The 20,896-nt window shown below is 49.0% G+C and overlaps 1 protein-coding gene across 2 annotated transcripts in view; it reads right to left on the bottom strand.

Moving 5' to 3' along the window:
• LOC143293091 (mitochondrial uncoupling protein 4-like) overlaps nt 1–20,896 on the bottom strand; it is a 46,684-nt gene that overhangs the window by 8,450 nt on the left and 17,338 nt on the right. For both annotated transcript variants that reach the window (XM_076603998.1, XM_076603999.1), the window contains exons 5-8: nt 19,693–19,815; nt 13,732–13,844; nt 5,295–5,379; nt 1,762–1,851 (exon numbers count right to left, since the gene is read on the bottom strand). In XM_076603998.1, the coding sequence (XP_076460113.1) occupies nt 1,762–1,851; nt 5,295–5,379; nt 13,732–13,844; nt 19,693–19,815 (411 nt within the window). The remainder of the gene's footprint in view (nt 1–1,761; nt 1,852–5,294; nt 5,380–13,731; nt 13,845–19,692; nt 19,816–20,896) is intronic.

Here is a 20,896-nt window from a genome sequence, read left to right as displayed (position 1 = left end):
AGAACTAAATCACAATACAGCTTACAGCACCAATCACAGAACTAAATCACAATACAACTTATACCACCAATCACAGAACTAAATCACAATACAGTTTATAGCACCAATCACAGAACTAAATCACAATACAACTTATACCACCAATCACAGAACTAAATCACAATACACCTTATACCACCAATCACAGAACTAAATCACAATACAACTTATACCACCAATCACAGAACTAAATCACAATACAGCTTATACCACCAATCACAGAACTAAATCACAATACAGTTTATAGCACCAATCACAGAACTAAATCACAATACAGCTTATACCACCAATCACAGAACTAAATCACAATACAACTTATACCACCAATCACAGAACTAAATCACAATACAAATAACACCAATCACAGAACTAAATCACAATACAGTTTATAGCACCAATCACAGAACTAAATCACAATACAAATAACACCAATCACAGAACTAAATCACAATACAAATAACACCAATCACAGATCTAAATCACAATACAATTCATAACACCAATCACAAATCTAAATCACAATACAAATAACACCAATCACAGAACTAAATCACAATACAAATAACACCAATCACAGAACTAAATCACAATACAAATAACACCAATCACGGAACTAAATCACAATACCAATAACACCAATCATAGATCTAAATCACAATACAATTCATAACACCAATCACAGATCTAAATCACAATACAAATAACACCAATCACAGATCTAAATCACAATACAATTCATAACACCAATCACAGATCTAAATCACAATACAAATAACACCAATCACAGATCTAAATCATAATACAAATAACACCAATCACAGATCTAAATCACAATACAAATAACACCAACCACAGATCTAAATCACAATACAAATAACACCAATCACAGATCTAAATCACAATACAAATAACACCGATCACAGATCTAAATCACAATACAAATAACACCAACCACAGATCTAAATCACAATACAAATAACACCGATCACAGATCTAAATCACAATGCAAATAACACCGATCACAGATCTAAATCACAATGCAAATAACACCGATCACAGATCTAAATCACAATGCAAATAACACCGATCACAGATCTAAATCACAATACAAATAACACCAACCACAGATCTAAATCACAATACTAATAACACCGATCACAGATCTAAATCACAATACAAATAACACCAACCACAGATCTAAATCACAATGCAAATAACACCGATCACAGATCTAAATCACAATACAAATAACACCAACCACAGATCTAAATCACAATACAAATAACACCGATCACAGATCTAAATCACAATACAAATAACACCAATCACAGATCTAAATCATAATACAAATAACACCAATCACAGATCTAAATCACAATACAAATAACACCAACCACAGATCTAAATCACAATACAAATAACACCGATCACAGATCTAAATCATAATACAAATAACACCAACCACAGATCTAAATCACAATGCAAATAACACCGATCACAGATCTAAATCACAATGCAAATAACACCGATCACAGATCTAAATCACAATACAAATAACACCGATCACAGATCTAAATCACAATACAAATAACACCGATCACAGATCTAAATCACAATACAAATAACACCAACCACAGATCTAAATCACAATACAAATAACACCAACCACAGATCTAAATCACAATACAAATAACACCGATCACAGATCTAAGTCACTCTCACTTCCCGTCCTTGGTGGGCTGGTTCATGATGCGGGTCTTCACCACATCTGCAGGAGTACCCATAAGAGCTGCCACCAGACCCGAACATACACTGCAAACACACAGTCAATGATGTTAACAACCACAGTGTGAATTCAATACTTCAATGATGTGTCAACAGCAACCCAACTAGTTATTCAGATGCTGTGAACAGAATTCAGGTTTTGACAGTGAACTGACTATTATTCTTTTATTCAAGCACACACACATTATGCACTTGTCTTTATTGGAAATCAGAAACACAACAAAAAGCCCACTTGTACGTTCATTGTTACATGTACAAACAGTTCACTGGTATTGCCTCCCCGCCTTCCTGTATCTCCACCACTCCCACCTGACCCCAGAGCACAGCTGTGTATGGGCTGATGGCCTCACCAGTCAATGTTTGTCAGTGACTATCTTAGTGGCCTCACCACTCAATGTTTGTCAGTGACTATCCTAGTGGCCTCACCACTCAATGTTTGTCAGTGACTATCTTAGTGGCCTCACCACTCAATGTTTGTCAGTGACTATCCTAGTGGCCTCACCACTCAATGTTTGTCAGTGACTATCCTAGTGGCCTCACCACTCAATGTTTGTCAGTGACTATATTAGTGGCCTCACCACTCAATGTTTGTCAGTGACTATCTTAGTGGCCTCACCACTCAATGTTTGTCAGTGACTATCCTAGTGGCCTCACCACTCAATGTTTGTCAGTGACTATATTAGTGGCCTCACCACTCAATGTTTGTCAGTGACTATATTAGTGACCTCACCACTCAATGTTTGTCAGTGACTATCTTAGTGGCCTCACCACTCAATGTCAGTGACTATCCTGGTGACCTCACCACTCAATGTCCATGACTATCCTGGTGACTTCATCACTCAATGTTTGTCAGTGACTATCCTAGTGGCCTCACCACTCAATGTCAGTGACTATCTTGGTGGCTTCATCACTCAATGTCCGTGACTATCCTGGTGACCTCACCACTCAATGTCAGTGACTATCTTGGTGGCCTCACCACTCAATGTCAGTGACTATCTTAGTGGCCTCACCACTCAATGTCAGTGACTATCTTAGTGGCCTCACCACTCAATGTTTGTCAGTGACTATCTTGGTGGCCTCACACTCAATGTTTGTCAGTGACTATCTTAGTGGCCTCACACTCAATGTTTGTCAGTGCCTATCCTGGTGACCTCACCACTCAATGTTTGTGGCTATCTTAGTGACCTCACCACTCAATGTTTGTGACTATCTTAGTGACCTCACCACTCAATGTTTGTGACTATCTTAGTGGCCTCACCACTCAATGTCAGTGACTATCTTAGTGGCCTCACCACTCAATGTCAGTGACTATCTTAGTGGCCTCACCACTCAATGTCAGTGACTATCTTAGTGGCCTCACCACTCAATGTTTGTGACTATCTTAGTGGCCTCATCACTCAATGTCAGTGACTATCTTAGTGGCCTCACCACTCAATGTTTGTGACTATCTTAGTGGCCTCACCACTCAATGTCAGTGACTATCTTAGTGGCCTCACCACTCAATGTTTGTCAGTGACTATCTTTTAACCAATTCATCTGGAGCATTTCTGAAACATTTGTTTAGGACACTGAACACACAGAACATGTACATACATTGAATTTGTTTGATCAGGTGAGGTGCAGTCTTTAAAAGATCATATTCTTTCCTCTGTGTGTGTGTGTGTGTGTGTGTGTGTGTGTGTGTGTGTGTGTGTGTGTGTGTGCAAATATATGCCCAAAATGTGTGAGTGTGCACACACTCCTTTGTGCATGTTTGTTTAACACATGAATCGATGAACATATGCACTGACCTACCCAGGGTATGTACACACTGTCATCAACACTGTACACACCTTGCCATGGTCCAACCCAGGGTATGTACACTGTCATCAACACTGAACCCACCTTGCCATGACTCTACTCAGGGTATGTATGCTGTCATCAACACTGAACCCACCTTGCCATGACCCTACCCAGGGTACGTACACTGTCATCAACACTGTACCCACCTTGCCATGACCCTACCCAGGGTATGTACACTGTCATCAACACTGTACACACCTTGTCATGGTCCTACCCAGGGTATGTACACTGTCATCAACACTGTACCCACCTTGCCATGACCCTACCCAGGGTATGTACACTGTCATCAACACTGTACCCACCTTGCCATGACTCTACACAGGGTATGTACACACTGTCATCAACACTGTACCCACCTTGCCATGACTCTACCCAGGGTATGTACACTGTCATCAACACTGTACACACCTTGCCATGGTCCAACCCAGGGTATGTACACTGTCATCAACACTGTACCCACCTTGCCATGACTCTACCCAGGGTATGTACACACTGTCATCAACACTGTACCCACCTTGCCATGACTCTACCCAGGGTATGTACACACTGTCATCAACACTGTACACACCTTGCCATGACTCTACCCAGGGTATGTACACACTGTCATCAACAATGTACACACCTTGCCATGACTCTACCCAGGGTATGTACACTGTCATCAACACTGTACCCACCTTGCCATGACCCTACCCAGGGTATGTACACACTGTCATCAACACTGTACCCACTTTGTCATGACCCTACCCAGGGTATGTACACTGTCATCAACACTGTACCCACCTTGCCATGACTCTACCCAGGGTATGTACACTGTCATCAACACTGTACCCACCTTGCCATGACTCTACCCAGGGTATGTACACAGTCATCAACACTGTACACACCTTGCCATGACTCTACCCAGGGTATGTACACTGTCATCAACACTGTACCCACCTTGCCATGACTCTACACAGGGTATGTACACACTGTCATCAACACTGTACACACGTTGCCATGACTCTACACAGGGTATGTACACACTGTCATCAACACTGAACCCACCTTGCCATGACTCTACACAGGGTATGTACACACTGTCATCAACACTGTACCCACCTTGCCATGACTCTACCCAGGGTATGTACACTGTCATCAACACTGTACACACCTTGCCATGACTCTACACAGGGTATGTACACACTGTCATCAACACTGAACCCACCTTGCCATGACTCTACACAGGGTATGTACACACTGTCATCAACACTGTACCCACCTTGTCATGACTCTACCCAGGGTATGTACACAGTCATCAACACTGTACACACCTTGCCATGACTCTACCCAGGGTATGTACACACTGTCATCAACACTGTACCCACCTTGCCATGACTCTAGCCAGGGTATGTACACTGTCATCAACACTGTACCCACCTTGCCATGACTCTACCCAGGGTATGTACACAGTGTCATCAACACTGTACCCACCTGGCCATGACCCTACTCAGGGTATGTACACACTGTCATCAACACTGTACCCACCTTGTCATGACCCTACCCAGGGTATTTACATTGTATTCAGCGCTGTACCCACCTTGTCATGACCCTACCCAGGGTATTTACATTGTCATCAACACTGTACCCACCTGGCCATGGTGTGTGTGATGTAGTTGTCCCTCAGTGATGTGTTTCTCAGGATTAGGTGTTTTGTGGTGTCATATGTCGCCAGATCTAAAACAAGCACAAAATGAAAACTTAAATTCAGCTGCCATCTCAGGTTTAAACAATTGATGAAGAACTGTAAACTGCCAATGTCATCATCAAAACCATTCATCATCACCATCATCAAAAAACAAGAGAAAGTGTCCCAGATTCTGTGGCGTTTCATGGTGACCTCAGTTTTAATCTCTCTCCACTTCCATGCTTGGGTTCACATCCTGTCAGGTCTACAGTGTTGGCAGATTCCTGTGGGACTGTCGTTGATCCTGTCGGGTCTACAGTGTTGGCAGATTCCTGTGGGACTGTCGTTGATCCTGTCGGGTCTACAGTGTTGGCAGATTCCTGTGGGACTGTAGTTGATCCTGTCGGGTCTACAGTGTTGGCAGATTCCTGTGGGACTGTCGTTGATCCTGTCGGGTCTACAGTGTTGGCAGATTCCTGTGGGACTGTCGTTGATCCTGTCGGGTCTACAGTGTTGGCAGATTCCTGTGGGACTGTCGTTGATCCTGTCGGGTCTACAGTGTTGGCAGATTCCTGTGGGACTGTAGTTGTGGTGTCGGGTCTACAGTGTTGGCAGATTCCTGTGGGACTGTCGTTGATCCTGTCGGGTCTACAGTGTTGGCAGATTCCTGTGGGACTGTAGTTGTGGTGTCGGGTCTACAGTGTTGGCAGATTCCTGTGGGACTGTAGTTGTGGTGTCGGGTCTACAGTGTTGGCAGATTCCTGTGGGACTGTCGTTGTGGTGTCAGGTCTACAGTGTTGACAGATTCCTGTGGGACTGTAGTTGTGGTGTCGGGTCTACAGTGTTGACAGATTCCTGTGGGACTGTCGTTGTGGTGTCAGGTCTACAGTGTTGGCAGATTCCTGTGGGACTGTCGTTGTGGTGTCAGGTCTACAGTGTTGACAGATTCCTGTGGGACTGTCGTTGATCCTGTCAGGTCTACAGTGTTGACAGATTCCTGTGGGACTGTCGTTGATCCTGTCAGGTCTACAGTGTTGACAGATTCCTGTGGGACTGTCGTTGATCCTGTCAGGTCTACAGTGTTGACAGATTCCTGTGGGACTGTAGTTGTGGTGTCGGGTCTACAGTGTTGACAGATTCCTGTGGGACTGTTGTTGATCCTGTCAGGTCTACAGTGTTGGCAGATTCCTGTGGGACTGTCGTTGATCCTGTCGGGTCTACAGTGTTGACAGATTCCTGTGGGACTGTCGTTGATCCTGTCAGGTCTACAGTGTTGGCAGGTTCCTGTGGGACTTGTTGGATCAGCAATGTGAGGAACAGACTGGTGCATCAGCTGCGTTGTTAAATCCTTCAGCTTTCAATCTGAGGGTCTTGGGTTCAAATGTTGGTCATGATTTTTTACATGGCTGTTGGGCTGGATGACACACTTCACATGGATGTTGGGCTGGATGACACACTTCACACGGCTGTTGGGCTGGATGACACACTTCACATGGCTGTTGCGATGGATGACACACTTCACATGGATGTTGGGATGGATGGATGACACACTTCACTTGGCTGTTTGGCTGGATGACACACTTCACATGGCTGTTGGGATGGATGACACACTTCACATGGCTGTTGGGATGGATGGATGACACACTTCACATGGCTGTTGGGATGGATGACACACTTCACATGGCTGTTGGGATGGATGGATGACACACTTCACATGGCTGTTGGGATGGATGGATGACACACTTCACATGGCTGTTGGGATGGATGGATGACACACTTCACTTGGCTGTTTGGCTGGATGACACACTTCACATGGCTGTTGGGATGGATGACACACTTCACATGAATGTCGGGCTGGATGGATGACACACTTCACATGGCTGTTGGGATGGATGGATGACACACTTCACATGGCTGTTGGGATGGATGGATGACACACTTCACATGGCTGTTGGGATGGATGGATGACACACTTCACTTGGCTGTTTGGCTGGATGACACACTTCACATGGCTGTTGGGATGGATGACACACTTCACATGAATGTCGGGCTGGATGGATGACACACTTCACATGGCTGTTGGGATGGATGACACACTTCACATGGATGTTGGGATGGATGACACACTTCACTTGGCTGTTTGGCTGGATGACACACTTCACATGGCTGTTTGGCTGGATGACACACTTCACATGGCTGTTGGGATGGATGACACACTTCACATGAATGTCAGGCTGGATGGATGACACACTTCACATGGCTGTTGGGATGGATGGATGACACACTTCACATGGCTGTTGGGATGGATGATACACTTCACATGGCTGTTTGGCTGGATGACACACTTCACATGGCTGTTTGGCTGGATGACACACTTCACATGGCTGTTTGGCTGGATGACACACTTCACATGGCTGTTGGGATGGATGACACACTTCACATGGCTGTTGGGATGGATGACACACTTCACATGGCTGTTTGGCTGGATGACACACTTCACATGGCTGTTGGGATGGATGACACACTTCACATGGCTGTTGGGATGGATGACACACTTCACATGGCTGTTGGGATGGATGACACACTTCATATGGATGTTGGGATGGATGACACACTTCATATGGCTGTTGGGATGGATGACACACTTCATATGGCTGTTTGGCTGGATGACACACTTCACATGGCTGTTGGGATGGATGACACACTTCACATGGCTGTTGGGATGGATGACACACTTCACATGGCTGTTGGGATGGATGACACACTTCACATGGCTGTTGGGATGGATGACACACTTCATATGGATGCCACAGCTTCACTTTATCACCCAGTTACACTTTTATCTTATTCAAACACCTTCTAAGTTTAAAGTTCTCATCGCCGTTCACTGCTATCGAGGCATTGAATTCATGTCCACTGGCACAGGAAGGCACACATCACACAGTGACCCACATCACACAGTGACCCACATCACACAGTGACCCACATCACACAGTGACACACATCACAGTGACACACATCACAGTGACACACATCACACAGTGACCCACATCACACAGTGACCCACATCACAGTGACACACATCACACAGTGACCCACATCACACAGTGACACACATCACACAGTGACACACATCACAGTGACACACATCACAGTGACACACATCACACAGTGACACACATCACAGTGACACACATCACACAGTGACACACATCACAGTGACACACATCACACAGTGACACACATCACAGTGACACACATCACACAGTGACACACATCACACAGTGACCCACATCACAGTGACCCACATCACACAGTGACCCACATCACAGTGACACACATCACAGTGACACATCACACAGTGACCCACATCACACAGTGACACACATCACAGTGACACATCACACAGTGACCCACATCACAGTGACCCACATCACACAGTGACCCACATCACAGTGACCCACATCACACAGTGACACACATCACACAGTGACACACATCACAGTGACACACATCACACAGTGACCCACATCACAGTGACACATCACACAGTGACACACATCACACAGTGACACACATCACAGTGACCCACATCACAGTGACACACATCACACAGTGACCCACATCACAGTGACACACATCACACAGTGACACACATCACAGTGACACATCACAGTGACACATCACACAGTGACACACATCACAGTGACCCACATCACAGTGACACATCACACAGTGACCCACATCACAGTGACACATCACACAGTGACACACATCACAGTGACCCACATCACAGTGACCCACATCACACAGTGACACACATCAAAGTGACCCACATCACACAGTGACACACATCACAGTGACACATCACACAGTGACCCACATCACACAGTGACACACATCACAGTGACACATCACACAGTGACCCACATCACAGTGACACATCACACAGTGACCCACATCACACAGTGACACACATCACACAGTGACACACATCACACAGTGACCCACATCACACAGTGACACACATCACACAGTGACACACATCACAGTGACACATCACACAGTGACACACATCACACAGTGACACACATCACAGTGACACACATCACACAGTGACACACATCACAGTGACACACATCACCATTCACTGCCACTGAGGCACTGAATTCATGTCCACTGGCCCGGGAAGAGGGGCCCCAGTCTGATCTGTCCTCACATGAGGTCAGAGGTCAGCTACCTACTCACCTGTGTGGGGAGACCTAAGGGCCCAACAGCAGCAAACTGGGGCCTGGAACCATCAGCAGTAAACACTGCATCACAACAACAGCAGCAAACTGGGGCCTGGAACCATCAGCAGTAAACACTGCATCACAACAACAGCAGCAAACTGGGGCCTGGAACCATCAGCAGTGAACACTGCATCACAACAACAGCAGCAAACTGGGGCCTGGAACCATCAGCAGTAAACACTGCATCACAACAACAGCAGCAAACTGGGGCCTGGAACCATCAGCAGTAAACACTGCATCACAACAACAGCAGCAAACTGGGGCCTGGAACCATCAGCAGTAAACACTGCATCACAACAACAGCAGCAAACTGGGGCCTGGAACCATCAGCAGTAAACACTGCATCACAACAACAGCAGCAAACTGGGGCCTGGAACCATCAGCAGTAAACACTGCATCACAACAACAGCAGCAAACTGGGGCCTGGAACCATCAGCAGTAAACACTGCATCACAACAACAGCAGCAAACTGGGGCCTGGAACCATCAGCAGTGAACACTGCATCACAGTCCTACACCTAACCCATACTGACAGCATGCCTCTCCTCAACGGGAGGAGGGGGCAGGGTACAATAAAGGGAGAGAGAAAGGAGGGACACTCACCTCTCAGGTTGACTACAGAGAGAGAAAGGAGGGACACTCACCTCTCAGGCTGACTACAGAGAGAGAAAGGAGGGACACTCACCTCTCAGGCTGACTACACGGAGAGAAAGGAGGGACACTCACCTCTCAGGCTGACTACAGAGAGAGAAAGGAGGTGTCAGGTTGACTACAGAGAGAGAAAGGAGGGAAACTCACCTCTCAGGTTGACTACAGAGAGAGAGAAAGGAGGGACACTCACCTCTCAGGCTGACTACAGAGAGAGAAAGGAGGGACACTCACCTCTCAGGCTGACTACAGAGAGAGAAAGGAGGTGTCAGGTTGACTACAGAGAGAGAAAGGAGGGACACTCACCTCTCAGGTTGACTACAGAGAGAGAAAGGAGGGACACTCACCTCTCAGGTTGACTACAGAGAGAGAAAGGAGGTGTCAGGTTGACTACAGAGAGAGAGAAAGGAGGGACACTCACCTCTCAGGTTGACTACAGAGAGAGAAAGGAGGGACACTCACCTCTCAGGTTGACTACAGAGAGAAAGGAGGGACACTCACCTCTCAGGTTGACTACAGAGAGAGAAAGGAGGGACACTCACCTCTCAGGTTGACTACAGAGAGAAAGGAGGGACACTCACCTCTCAGGTTGACTACAGAGAGAGAAAGGAGGTGTCAGGTTGACTACAGAGAGAGAGAAAGGAGGGACACTCACCTCTCAGGTTGACTACAGAGAGAGAAAGGAGGGACACTCACCTCTCAGGTTGACTACAGAGAGAAAGGAGGGACACTCACCTCTCAGGTTGACTACAGAGAGAGAAAGGAGGGACACTCACCTCTCAGGTTGACTACAGAGAGAGAAAGGAGGTGTCAGGTTGACTACAGAGAGAGAAAGGAGGTGTCAGGTTGACTACAGAGAGAGAAAGGAGGGACACTCACCTCTCAGGTTGACTACAGAGAGAGAAAGGAGGGACACTCACCTCTCAGGTTGACTACAGAGAGAGAAAGGAGGTGTCAGGTTGACTACAGAGAGAGAAAGGAGGGACACTCACCTCTCAGGTTGACTACAGAGAGAGAAAGGAGGGACACTCACCTCTCAGGTTGACTACAGAGAGAGAAAGGAGGGACACTCACCTCTCAGGTTGACTACAGAGAGAGAAAGGAGGGACACTCACCTCTCAGGTTGACTACAGAGAGAGAAAGGAGGGACACTCACCTCTCAGGTTGACTACAGAGAGAGAAAGGAGGTGTCAGGTTGACTACGGAGAGAGAAAGGAGGGACACTCACCTCTCAGGTTGACTACAGAGAGAGAGAAAGGAGGGACACTCACCTCTCAGGTTGACTACAGAGAGAGAAAGGAGGTGTCAGGTTGACTACAGAGAGAGAGAAAGGAGGGACACTCACCTCTCAGGTTGACTACAGAGAGAGAAAGGAGGTGTCAGGTTGACTACAGAGAGAGAGAAAGGAGGGACACTCACCTCTCAGGTTGACTACAGAGAGAGAAAGGAGGTGTCAGGTTGACTACAGAGAGAGAGAAAGGAGGGACACTCACCTCTCAGGTTGACTACAGAGAGAGAAAGGAGGGACACTCACCTCTCAGGTTGACTACAGAGAGAAAGGAGGGACACTCACCTCTCAGGTTGACTACAGAGAGAGAAAGGAGGGACACTCACCTCTCAGGTTGACTACAGAGAGAGAAAGGAGGGACACTCACCCCCCAGGTTGACTTAAGGGAAAGAGGGGGGGAGGGAGGGACACTCACCCCCCAGGTTGACTTAACCTTTCCCGTACGTCGCCTAAAATTTTGCGCGCCGTATGTCGTGGGTGTGCAGAAACCCATGGTTTCTAAGAAGGAATGACCCCTCGCTGTACGTCGTGGGTGTGCAGGCACCCATGGTTTCTGTGTACGAACTAACCCTTCGCTGTACGTCGTGGGTGTGTAGGCACCCATGGTTTCTGTGTACGAACTAACCCTTCGCTGTACGTCGTGGGTGTGTAGGCACCCATGGTTTCACTGAAGAAATAAGACCTTGCCGTACGTCGTGGGTGCACAGTAACCCACACCTGTCCGTAAAGCAAATTTGACTTTTCTTCAGCAGACTTGCATGCGCAGTTTCCACTTGTGCGTGTAGGCTATTTACTCCAGTGCTTGACCAGGCGCATTGTGAATAAGTTTTGCCCGTGAGAAGAGAGTGTTGTTACTTACAAAAAACGGTTTTTTTTTTTTTTTTTTTTTTTTTTTTTTGGTTTTTGTGTGTGTGTGTGTGTGTGTGTGTGTGTGTTGTTTTTGTTGTTGGTTTTGTTTTGTTTTTAGCGGCTACACGCCCATCCTCTTTCGGTCAAGGCAGATGCCCTAACATAGCAGCAACAGCCTGGTATCAGTCCCCCCTTCCCTTGGCCTAGATCTCGGCATTCCTGGCTGGCTGGCTGGCATTTTTTTTTCTTTCTTTTTTTTAGCCATAGTCGGGTTTTCTCTACTTTGAACAGATTAGGATAAGAATAAAATTTCTATATCAACTATCTTTCTTTTTTTAGCCATAGTCGGGTTTTCTCTACTTTGAACAGATTAGGATAAGAATAAAATTTCTATATCAACTAGATTTTAGATCAATTGATTTCAGACTTACAAAAATATCCAGTTCTTAGAAAGGCACTTTAATTCCAACTAGATAAAAAGCTATCAATCAGTTGCTCCCGATCATTCTCTACAAGAAAAACAGTTCATTCAATATTGTTGAAGATATCTAGTGCAATAAATATTGTTTTCTGAAATTAGTTACAACTTTAGAGTAAAACTTGCCGCAGACTTGAAACGGGATACGATCAACAAAAGACAAGGTCACTCTCATCTCTCTCTGTAGCGAGCCCAAGTGACGTCACGTCGACAACGCGTGGCGCGCAAGCTTTGCATGGGTGGCTCCACACCCACGACGTACGGCGTGCAAGGTTTATTCTTTGGGAGTATGGGTGTCGTCACACCCACGACGTACTGGGACATTAATTGATTAATAACTTCTTTGTTTATGTATAAAAGAAAATAATGTTCAGTGGATATGTAGTAAACTATATTATGGACAAAGTCATGAAATTATGTGGAAGTGGCTTCAATATTACTTGAGTTACAGAGCAAAAACACTTGTCTGGGTGATTTCACACCCACGACGTACGGGAAAGGTTAAGGGAGGGAGGGGGGGGGGGTAGGGAGGGACACTCACCCCCCAGGTTGACTTAAGGGAGGGGGGGAGGGAGGGACACTCACCCCCCAGGTTGACTTAAGGGAGGGAGGGACACTCACCCCCCAGGTTGACTTAAGGGAGGGGGGGGAGTGAGGGACACTCACCCCCCAGGTTGACTTAAGGGAGGGAGGGACACTCACCCCCCCAGGTTGACTTAAGGGAGGGGGGGGGGAGGGAGGGACACTCACCCCCCAGGTTGACTTAAGGGAGGGGGGGGAGGGAGGGACACTCACCCCCCAGGTTGTCTTAAGGGAGGGAGGGAGAGGGGGGAGGGAGGGACACTCACCCCCCAGGTTGACGAGTGCTGCACGCTGCACGTTGGGCACCCAGCCACTCCACAGCCCCCTCACTCCCCCCTCCCTCATGATCTGTCGGAATGCATGAGCCGTGTTCCTCACCCTGCACAGTGACACACACCACAGTGACACACACCACAGTGACACACACCACAGTGACACACACCACAGTGATACACACCACACAGTGACACACACCACAGTGACACACACCACACAGTGACACACACCACTCAATGACACACCACAGTGACACACACCACACAGTGACACACACCACAGTGACACACACCACAGTGACACACACCACACAGTGACACACACCACACAGTGACACACCACAGTGACACACACCACACAGTGACACACACCACAGTGACACACACCACAGTGACACACACCACAGTGACACACACCACACAGTGACACACACCACACAGTGACACACCACAGTGACACACACACCACACAGTGACACACACCACACAGTGACACACACACCACTCAATGACACACCACACAGTGACACACATCACACAGTGACACACACCACATGACACGTGGGCCATTTTCCTCACCCTGCACCGTGACACACATCACACAGTGACACACACTACATGACACATGGGCCATATTCCTCACCCTGCACAATGACACACACCACACAGTGACACACACACCACACAGTGACACACACATCACAAAGTGACACACACCACATAGTGACACACACCACACAGTGAAACACATCACACAGTGACACACACTACATGACACATGGGCCATATTCCTCACCCTGCACAATGACACACACCACACAGTGACACACACCACACAGTGACACACACACCACATAGTAACACACACCACACAGTGACACACACCACACAGTGACACACACACCACATAGTAACACACACCACACAGTGACACACAGCATGGTGACAAACATGATGCACTGTACAGCCCCAACAAATGGCACAACATCTCAAGGCAATGTCAACAAATGTCACAACATTTCAAGGCAATGCCAACAAATGTCACAACATCTCAAGACAATGTCAACAAATGGCACAGCATAATGAGGGTGTGTTAACAAATGGCATGATGCCATGAGGCAATGTAACAAATGACACAACGCCATGAGGGCGTGTTAACAAACGGCACAACTCCACGAGGGCATGTTCATGAGGGCATGTTAACAAACAGCATGCCATGAGGGCATGTTAACAAACAGCACAACTCCACGAGGGCATGCTAACAAACAGTACGCCACGAGGGCATGTTAACAAACAGCACAACTCAACGAGGGCATGTTAACAAACAGCACAACTCCACGAGGGCATGTTAAGAAACAGCACGCCATGAGGGCATGTTAACAAACAGCACAATTCCATGAGGGCACGTTAACAAACAGCACGCCATGAGGGCACATTAACAAACAGCACGCCATGAGGGCATGTTAACAAACAGCACAATTCCATGAGGGCACGTTAACAAACAGCACGCCATGAGGGCACATTAACAAACAGCACGCCATGAGGGCATGTTAACAAACAGCACAACTCCATGAGGGCACGTTAACAAACAGCACAACTCCATGAGGGCATGTTAACAATCAGCACGCCATGAGCGCACGTTAACAAACAGCACAACTCCATGAGGGCATGTTAACAATCAGCACGCCATGAGCGCACGTTAACAAACAGCACAACTCCATGAGGGCACATTAACAAACAGCATGCCATGAGGGCATGTTAACAAACAGCACGCCACAAGGGCATGTTAACAAACAGCACGCTATGAGGGCATGTTAACAAACAGCACAACTCCACAAGGGCATGTTAACAAACAGCACGCCACAAGGGCATGTTAACAAACAGCACGCTATGAGGGCATGTTAACAAACAGCATGCCATGAGGGCATGTTAACAAACAGCACAACGCCATGGGGGCACGTTAACAAACAGCACAACTCCACGAGGGCATGTTAACAAACAGCACAACTCCACGAGGGCATGTTAACAAATGACATGATGCCACGAGGGCATGTTAACAAATGGCATGATGCCACGAGGGCATGTTAACAAATGGCATGATGCCACGAGGGCATGTTAACAAATGGCACAACGACATAAGGGCATGTTAACAAATGGCACAGCGACATAAGGGCATGTTAACAAATGGCACAGCCTCACAAGGCAGTGTTAACAAATGGCACGTTGCCATGAGGTCATGTCAATAAAAGGCACAACCTCATGAGATGAGGGCATGTTAACAAAGCTATCAATCCTCCCCATGAATGAAAATAAAGCTGTTTGAAAGATGGGGAAACAAGCACTAAACTGCAGAAGTAAACCAAGCATTACACTCACACACACTCACGCACATACATATGCCCACACACAAACACAAACAAACAGAATAAAAGACACAGACACACAGGGAGATAAGTATAGCAAAACACAGACAAACATACAGAAAGTAGAAAGGCACACACACACACACACAGCTACATACACCATCTACTCCTTCCTCCACATACACACAAACAAAACTTAAAACACCACCACCCCTGCCTCATCTCCACACATACATACATCCACACAACACCTGTCAAACCTGACTTACCTGGGGGGTTTCTCTCCCCACATACATACATCCACACAACACCTGTCAAACCTGACTTACCTGGGGGGTTTCTCTCCCCACATACATACATCCACACAACACCTGTCAAACCTGACTTACCTGGGGGGGTTCTCTCTCCCCACATACATACATCCACACAACACCTGTCAAACCTGACTTACCTGGGGGGGTTCTCTCTCCCCACATACATACATCCACACAACACCTGTCAAACCTGACTTACCTGGGGGGGTTCTCTCTCCCCACATACATACATCCACACAACACCTGTCAAACCTGACTTACCTGGGGGGGTTCTCTCTCCCCACATACATACATCCACACAACACCTGTCAAACCTGACTTACCTGGGGGGGTTCTCTCCACACACATACATACATCCACACAACACCTGTCAAACCTGACTTACCTGGGGGGGTTCTCTCCAAACACATATATACATCCACACAACACCTGTCAAACCTGACTTACCTGGGGGGGTTCTCTCCACACACATACATACATCCACACAACACCTGTCAAAACTGACTTACCTGGGGGGTTCTCTCTCCCCACATACATACATCCACACAACACCTGTCAAACCTGACTTACCTGGGGGGTTTCTCTCCCCACACATACATACATCCACACAACACCTGTCAAACCTGACTTACCTGGGGGGTTTCTCTCCCCACACATACATACATCCACACAACACCTGTCAAACCTGACTTACCTGGGGGGGTTCTCTCTCCCCACATACATACATCCACACAACACCTGTCAAACCTGACTTACCTGGGGGGGTTCTCTCTCCCCACATACATACATCCACACAACACCTGTCAAACCTGACTTACCTGGGGGGTTTCTCTCCCCACATACATACATCCACACAACACCTGTCAAACCTGACTTACCTGGGGGGTTCTCTCTCCCCACATACATACATCCACACAACACCTGTCAAACCTGACTTACCTGGGGGGTTTCTCTCCCCACATACATACATCCACACAACACCTGTCAAACCTGACTTACCTGGGGGGGTTCTCTCTCCCCACATACATACATCCACACAACACCTGTCAAACCTGACTTACCTGGGGGGGTTCTCTCTCCCCACATACATACATCCACACAACACCTGTCAAACCTGACTTACCTGGGGGGGTTCTCTCTCCCCACATACATACATCCACACAACACCTGTCAAACCTGACTTACCTGGGGGGGTTCTCTCTCCCCACATACATACATCCACACAACACCTGTCAAACCTGACTTACCTGGGGGGGTTCTCTCTCCCCACATACATACATCCACACAACACCTGTCAAACCTGACTTACCTGGGGGGTTCTCTCTCCCCACATACATACATCCACACAACACCTGTCAAACCTGACTTACCTGGGGGGTTTCTCTCCCCACATACATACATCCACACAACACCTGTCAAACCTGACTTACCTGGGGGGGTTCTCTCTCCCCACATACATACATCCACACAACACCTGTCAAACCTGACTTACCTGGGGGGTTCTCTCTCCCCACATACATACATCCACACAACACCTGTCAAACCTGACTTACCTGGGGGGTTTCTCTCCCCACATACATACATCCACACAACACCTGTCAAACCTGACTTACCTGGGGGGGTTCTCTCTCCCCACATACATACATCCACACAACACCTGTCAAACCTGACTTACCTGGGGGGGTTCTCTCTCCCCACATACATACATCCACACAACACCTGTCAAACCTGACTTACCTGGGGGGTTCTCTCTCCCCACATACATACATCCACACAACACCTGTCAAACCTGACTTACCTGGGGGGGTTCTCTCTCCCCACATATATATATCCACACATAACCTGTCAAACCTGACTTACCTGGGGGGGTTCTCTCTCCCCACATATATATATCCACACATAACCTGTCAAACCTGACTTACCTGGGGGGGTTCTCTCTCCCCACATACATATATCCACACATAACCTGTCAAACCTGACTTACCTGGGGGGGTTCTCTCCCCACATACATACATCCACACAACACCCGACAGACACCTGACTCACCTGGGCGGTCACCCCCCTCCCCACACACAACACCTGTCTGACACCTGACTCACCTGGGCGGTCCCCCCCCTCCCCACACACAACACCTGTCTGACACCTGAGTCACCTGGGCGGTCCCCCCCTCCCCACACACAACACCTGTCTGACACCTGAGTCACCTGGGCGGTCCCCCCCTCCCCACACACAACACCTGTCTGACACCTGACTCACCTGGGCGGTCCCCCCCCTCCCCACACACAACACCTGTCTGACACCTGAGTCACCTGGGCGGTCCCCCCCCCTCCCCACACACAACACCTGTCTGACACCTGACTCACCTGGGCGGTCCCCCCCCTCCCCACACACAACACCTCACAGACACCTGACTCACCTGGGCGGTCCCCCCCCTCCCCACACACAACACCTCACAGACACCTGACTCACCTGGGCGGTCCCCCCCCTCCCCACACACAACACCTGTCAGACACCTGACTCACCTGGGCGGTCCCCCCCTCCCCACACACAACACCTCACAGACACCTGACTCACCTGGGCGGTCCCCCCCTCCACACACACAACACCTCACAGACACCTGACTCACCTGGGCGGTCCCCCCCTCCCCACACACAACACCTCACAGACACCTGACTCACCTGGGCGGTCCCCCCCTCCCCACACACAACACCTCACAGACACCTGACTCACCTGGGCGGTCCCCCCCCTCCCCACACACAACACCTCACAGACACCTGACTCACCTGGGCGGTCCCCCCCTCCCCACACACAACACCTCACAGACACCTGACTCACCTGGGCGGTCCGCCCCCTCCACACACACAACACCTGACTCACCTGGGCAGTCCCCCCCTCCCCACACACAACACCTGACTCACCTGGGCGGTCCCCCCCCTCCCCACACTCAACACCTGACTCACCTGGGCAGTCCCCCCCCTCCCCACATACAACACCTGTCTGACACCTGACTCACCTGGGCGGTCCCCCCCTCCCCACACACAACACCTCACAGACACCTGACTCACCTGGGCGGTCCCCCCCCTCCCCACACACAACACCTGACAGACACCTGACTCACCTGGGCGGTCCCCCCCCTCCCCACACACAACACCTGTCAGACACCTGACTCACCTGGGCGGTCCCCCCCCCTCCCCACACACAACACCTGACAGACACCTGACTCACCTGGGCGGTCCCCCTCCCCACACACAACACCTGTCAGACACCTGACTCACCTGGGCGGTTTCCCCTCCAGGCGGCGCCGTCCCTCCATCTGCATGCGCACCTTGACCAGGTCTGTGGGGCTGGCCACAAACTGACCCATGGCTCCGGCACACAGCCCTGACAGAGAGGCCTTCCTGCACACAGCACACAGCCCTGACAGAGAGGCCTTCCTGCACACAGCACACAGCCCTGACAGAGAGGCCTTCCTGCACACAGCACACAGCCCTGACAGTGAGGCCTTCCTGTACACACCACACAGCCCTGACAGAGAGGCCTTCCTGTACACAGCACACAGCCCTGATAGAGAGGCTTTCCTGTACACACCACACAGCCCTGACAGAGGCCTTCCTGCACACAGCACACAGCCCTGACAGAGAGGCCTTCCTGCACACAGCACACAGCCCTGACAGAGAGGCCTTCCTGTACACACCACACAGCCCTGACAGAGAGGCCTTCCTGTACACACCACACAACCCTGATAGAGAGGCCTTCCTGTACACAGCACACAGCCCTGACAGAGAGGCCTTCCTGTACACACCACACAGCCCTGACAGAGAGGCCTTCCTGCACACAGCACACAGCGCTGCTTCCTGTACACACCACACAACCCTGACAGAGAGGCCTTCCTGTACACAGCACACAGCCCTGACAGTGAGGCCTTCCTGTACACAGCACACAGCCCTGACAGAGAGGCCTTCCTGTACACAGCACACAGCCCTGACAGAGAGGCCTTCCTGTACACAGCCCTGACAGAGAGGCCTTCCTGTACACAGCACACAGCCCTGACAGAGAGGCCTTCCTGTACACAGCCCTGACAGAGAGGCCTTCCTGTACACATCACACAGCCCTGACAGAGAGGCCTTCCTGTACACAGCCCTGACAGAGAGGCCTTCCTGTACACAGCACAGACAGAGAGGCCTTCCTGCACACAGCACTGACAGAGGCCTTCCTGCACACAGCCCTAACAGAGGCCTTCCTGCAAACAGCCCTGACAGAGAGGCCTTCCTGTACACAGCCCTGACAGAGGCCTTCCTGCAAACAGCCCTGACAGAGAGGCCTTCCTGCACACAGCACTGATAGAGAGGCCTTCCTGCACATTGCCCTGACAGAGAGGCCTTCCTGTACACAGCACACAGCCCTGACAGAGGCCTTCCTGTACACAGCCCTGATAGAGAGGCCTTCCTGCACATTGCCCTGACAGAGAGGCCTTGCTGT

This window comes from Babylonia areolata, chromosome 18 (genome assembly GCF_041734735.1).
Source record: "Babylonia areolata isolate BAREFJ2019XMU chromosome 18, ASM4173473v1, whole genome shotgun sequence".
NCBI classification, from domain to species: domain Eukaryota; kingdom Metazoa; phylum Mollusca; class Gastropoda; order Neogastropoda; family Buccinidae; genus Babylonia; species Babylonia areolata.
This window is presented reverse-complemented; position numbering and strand designations above follow the sequence as displayed.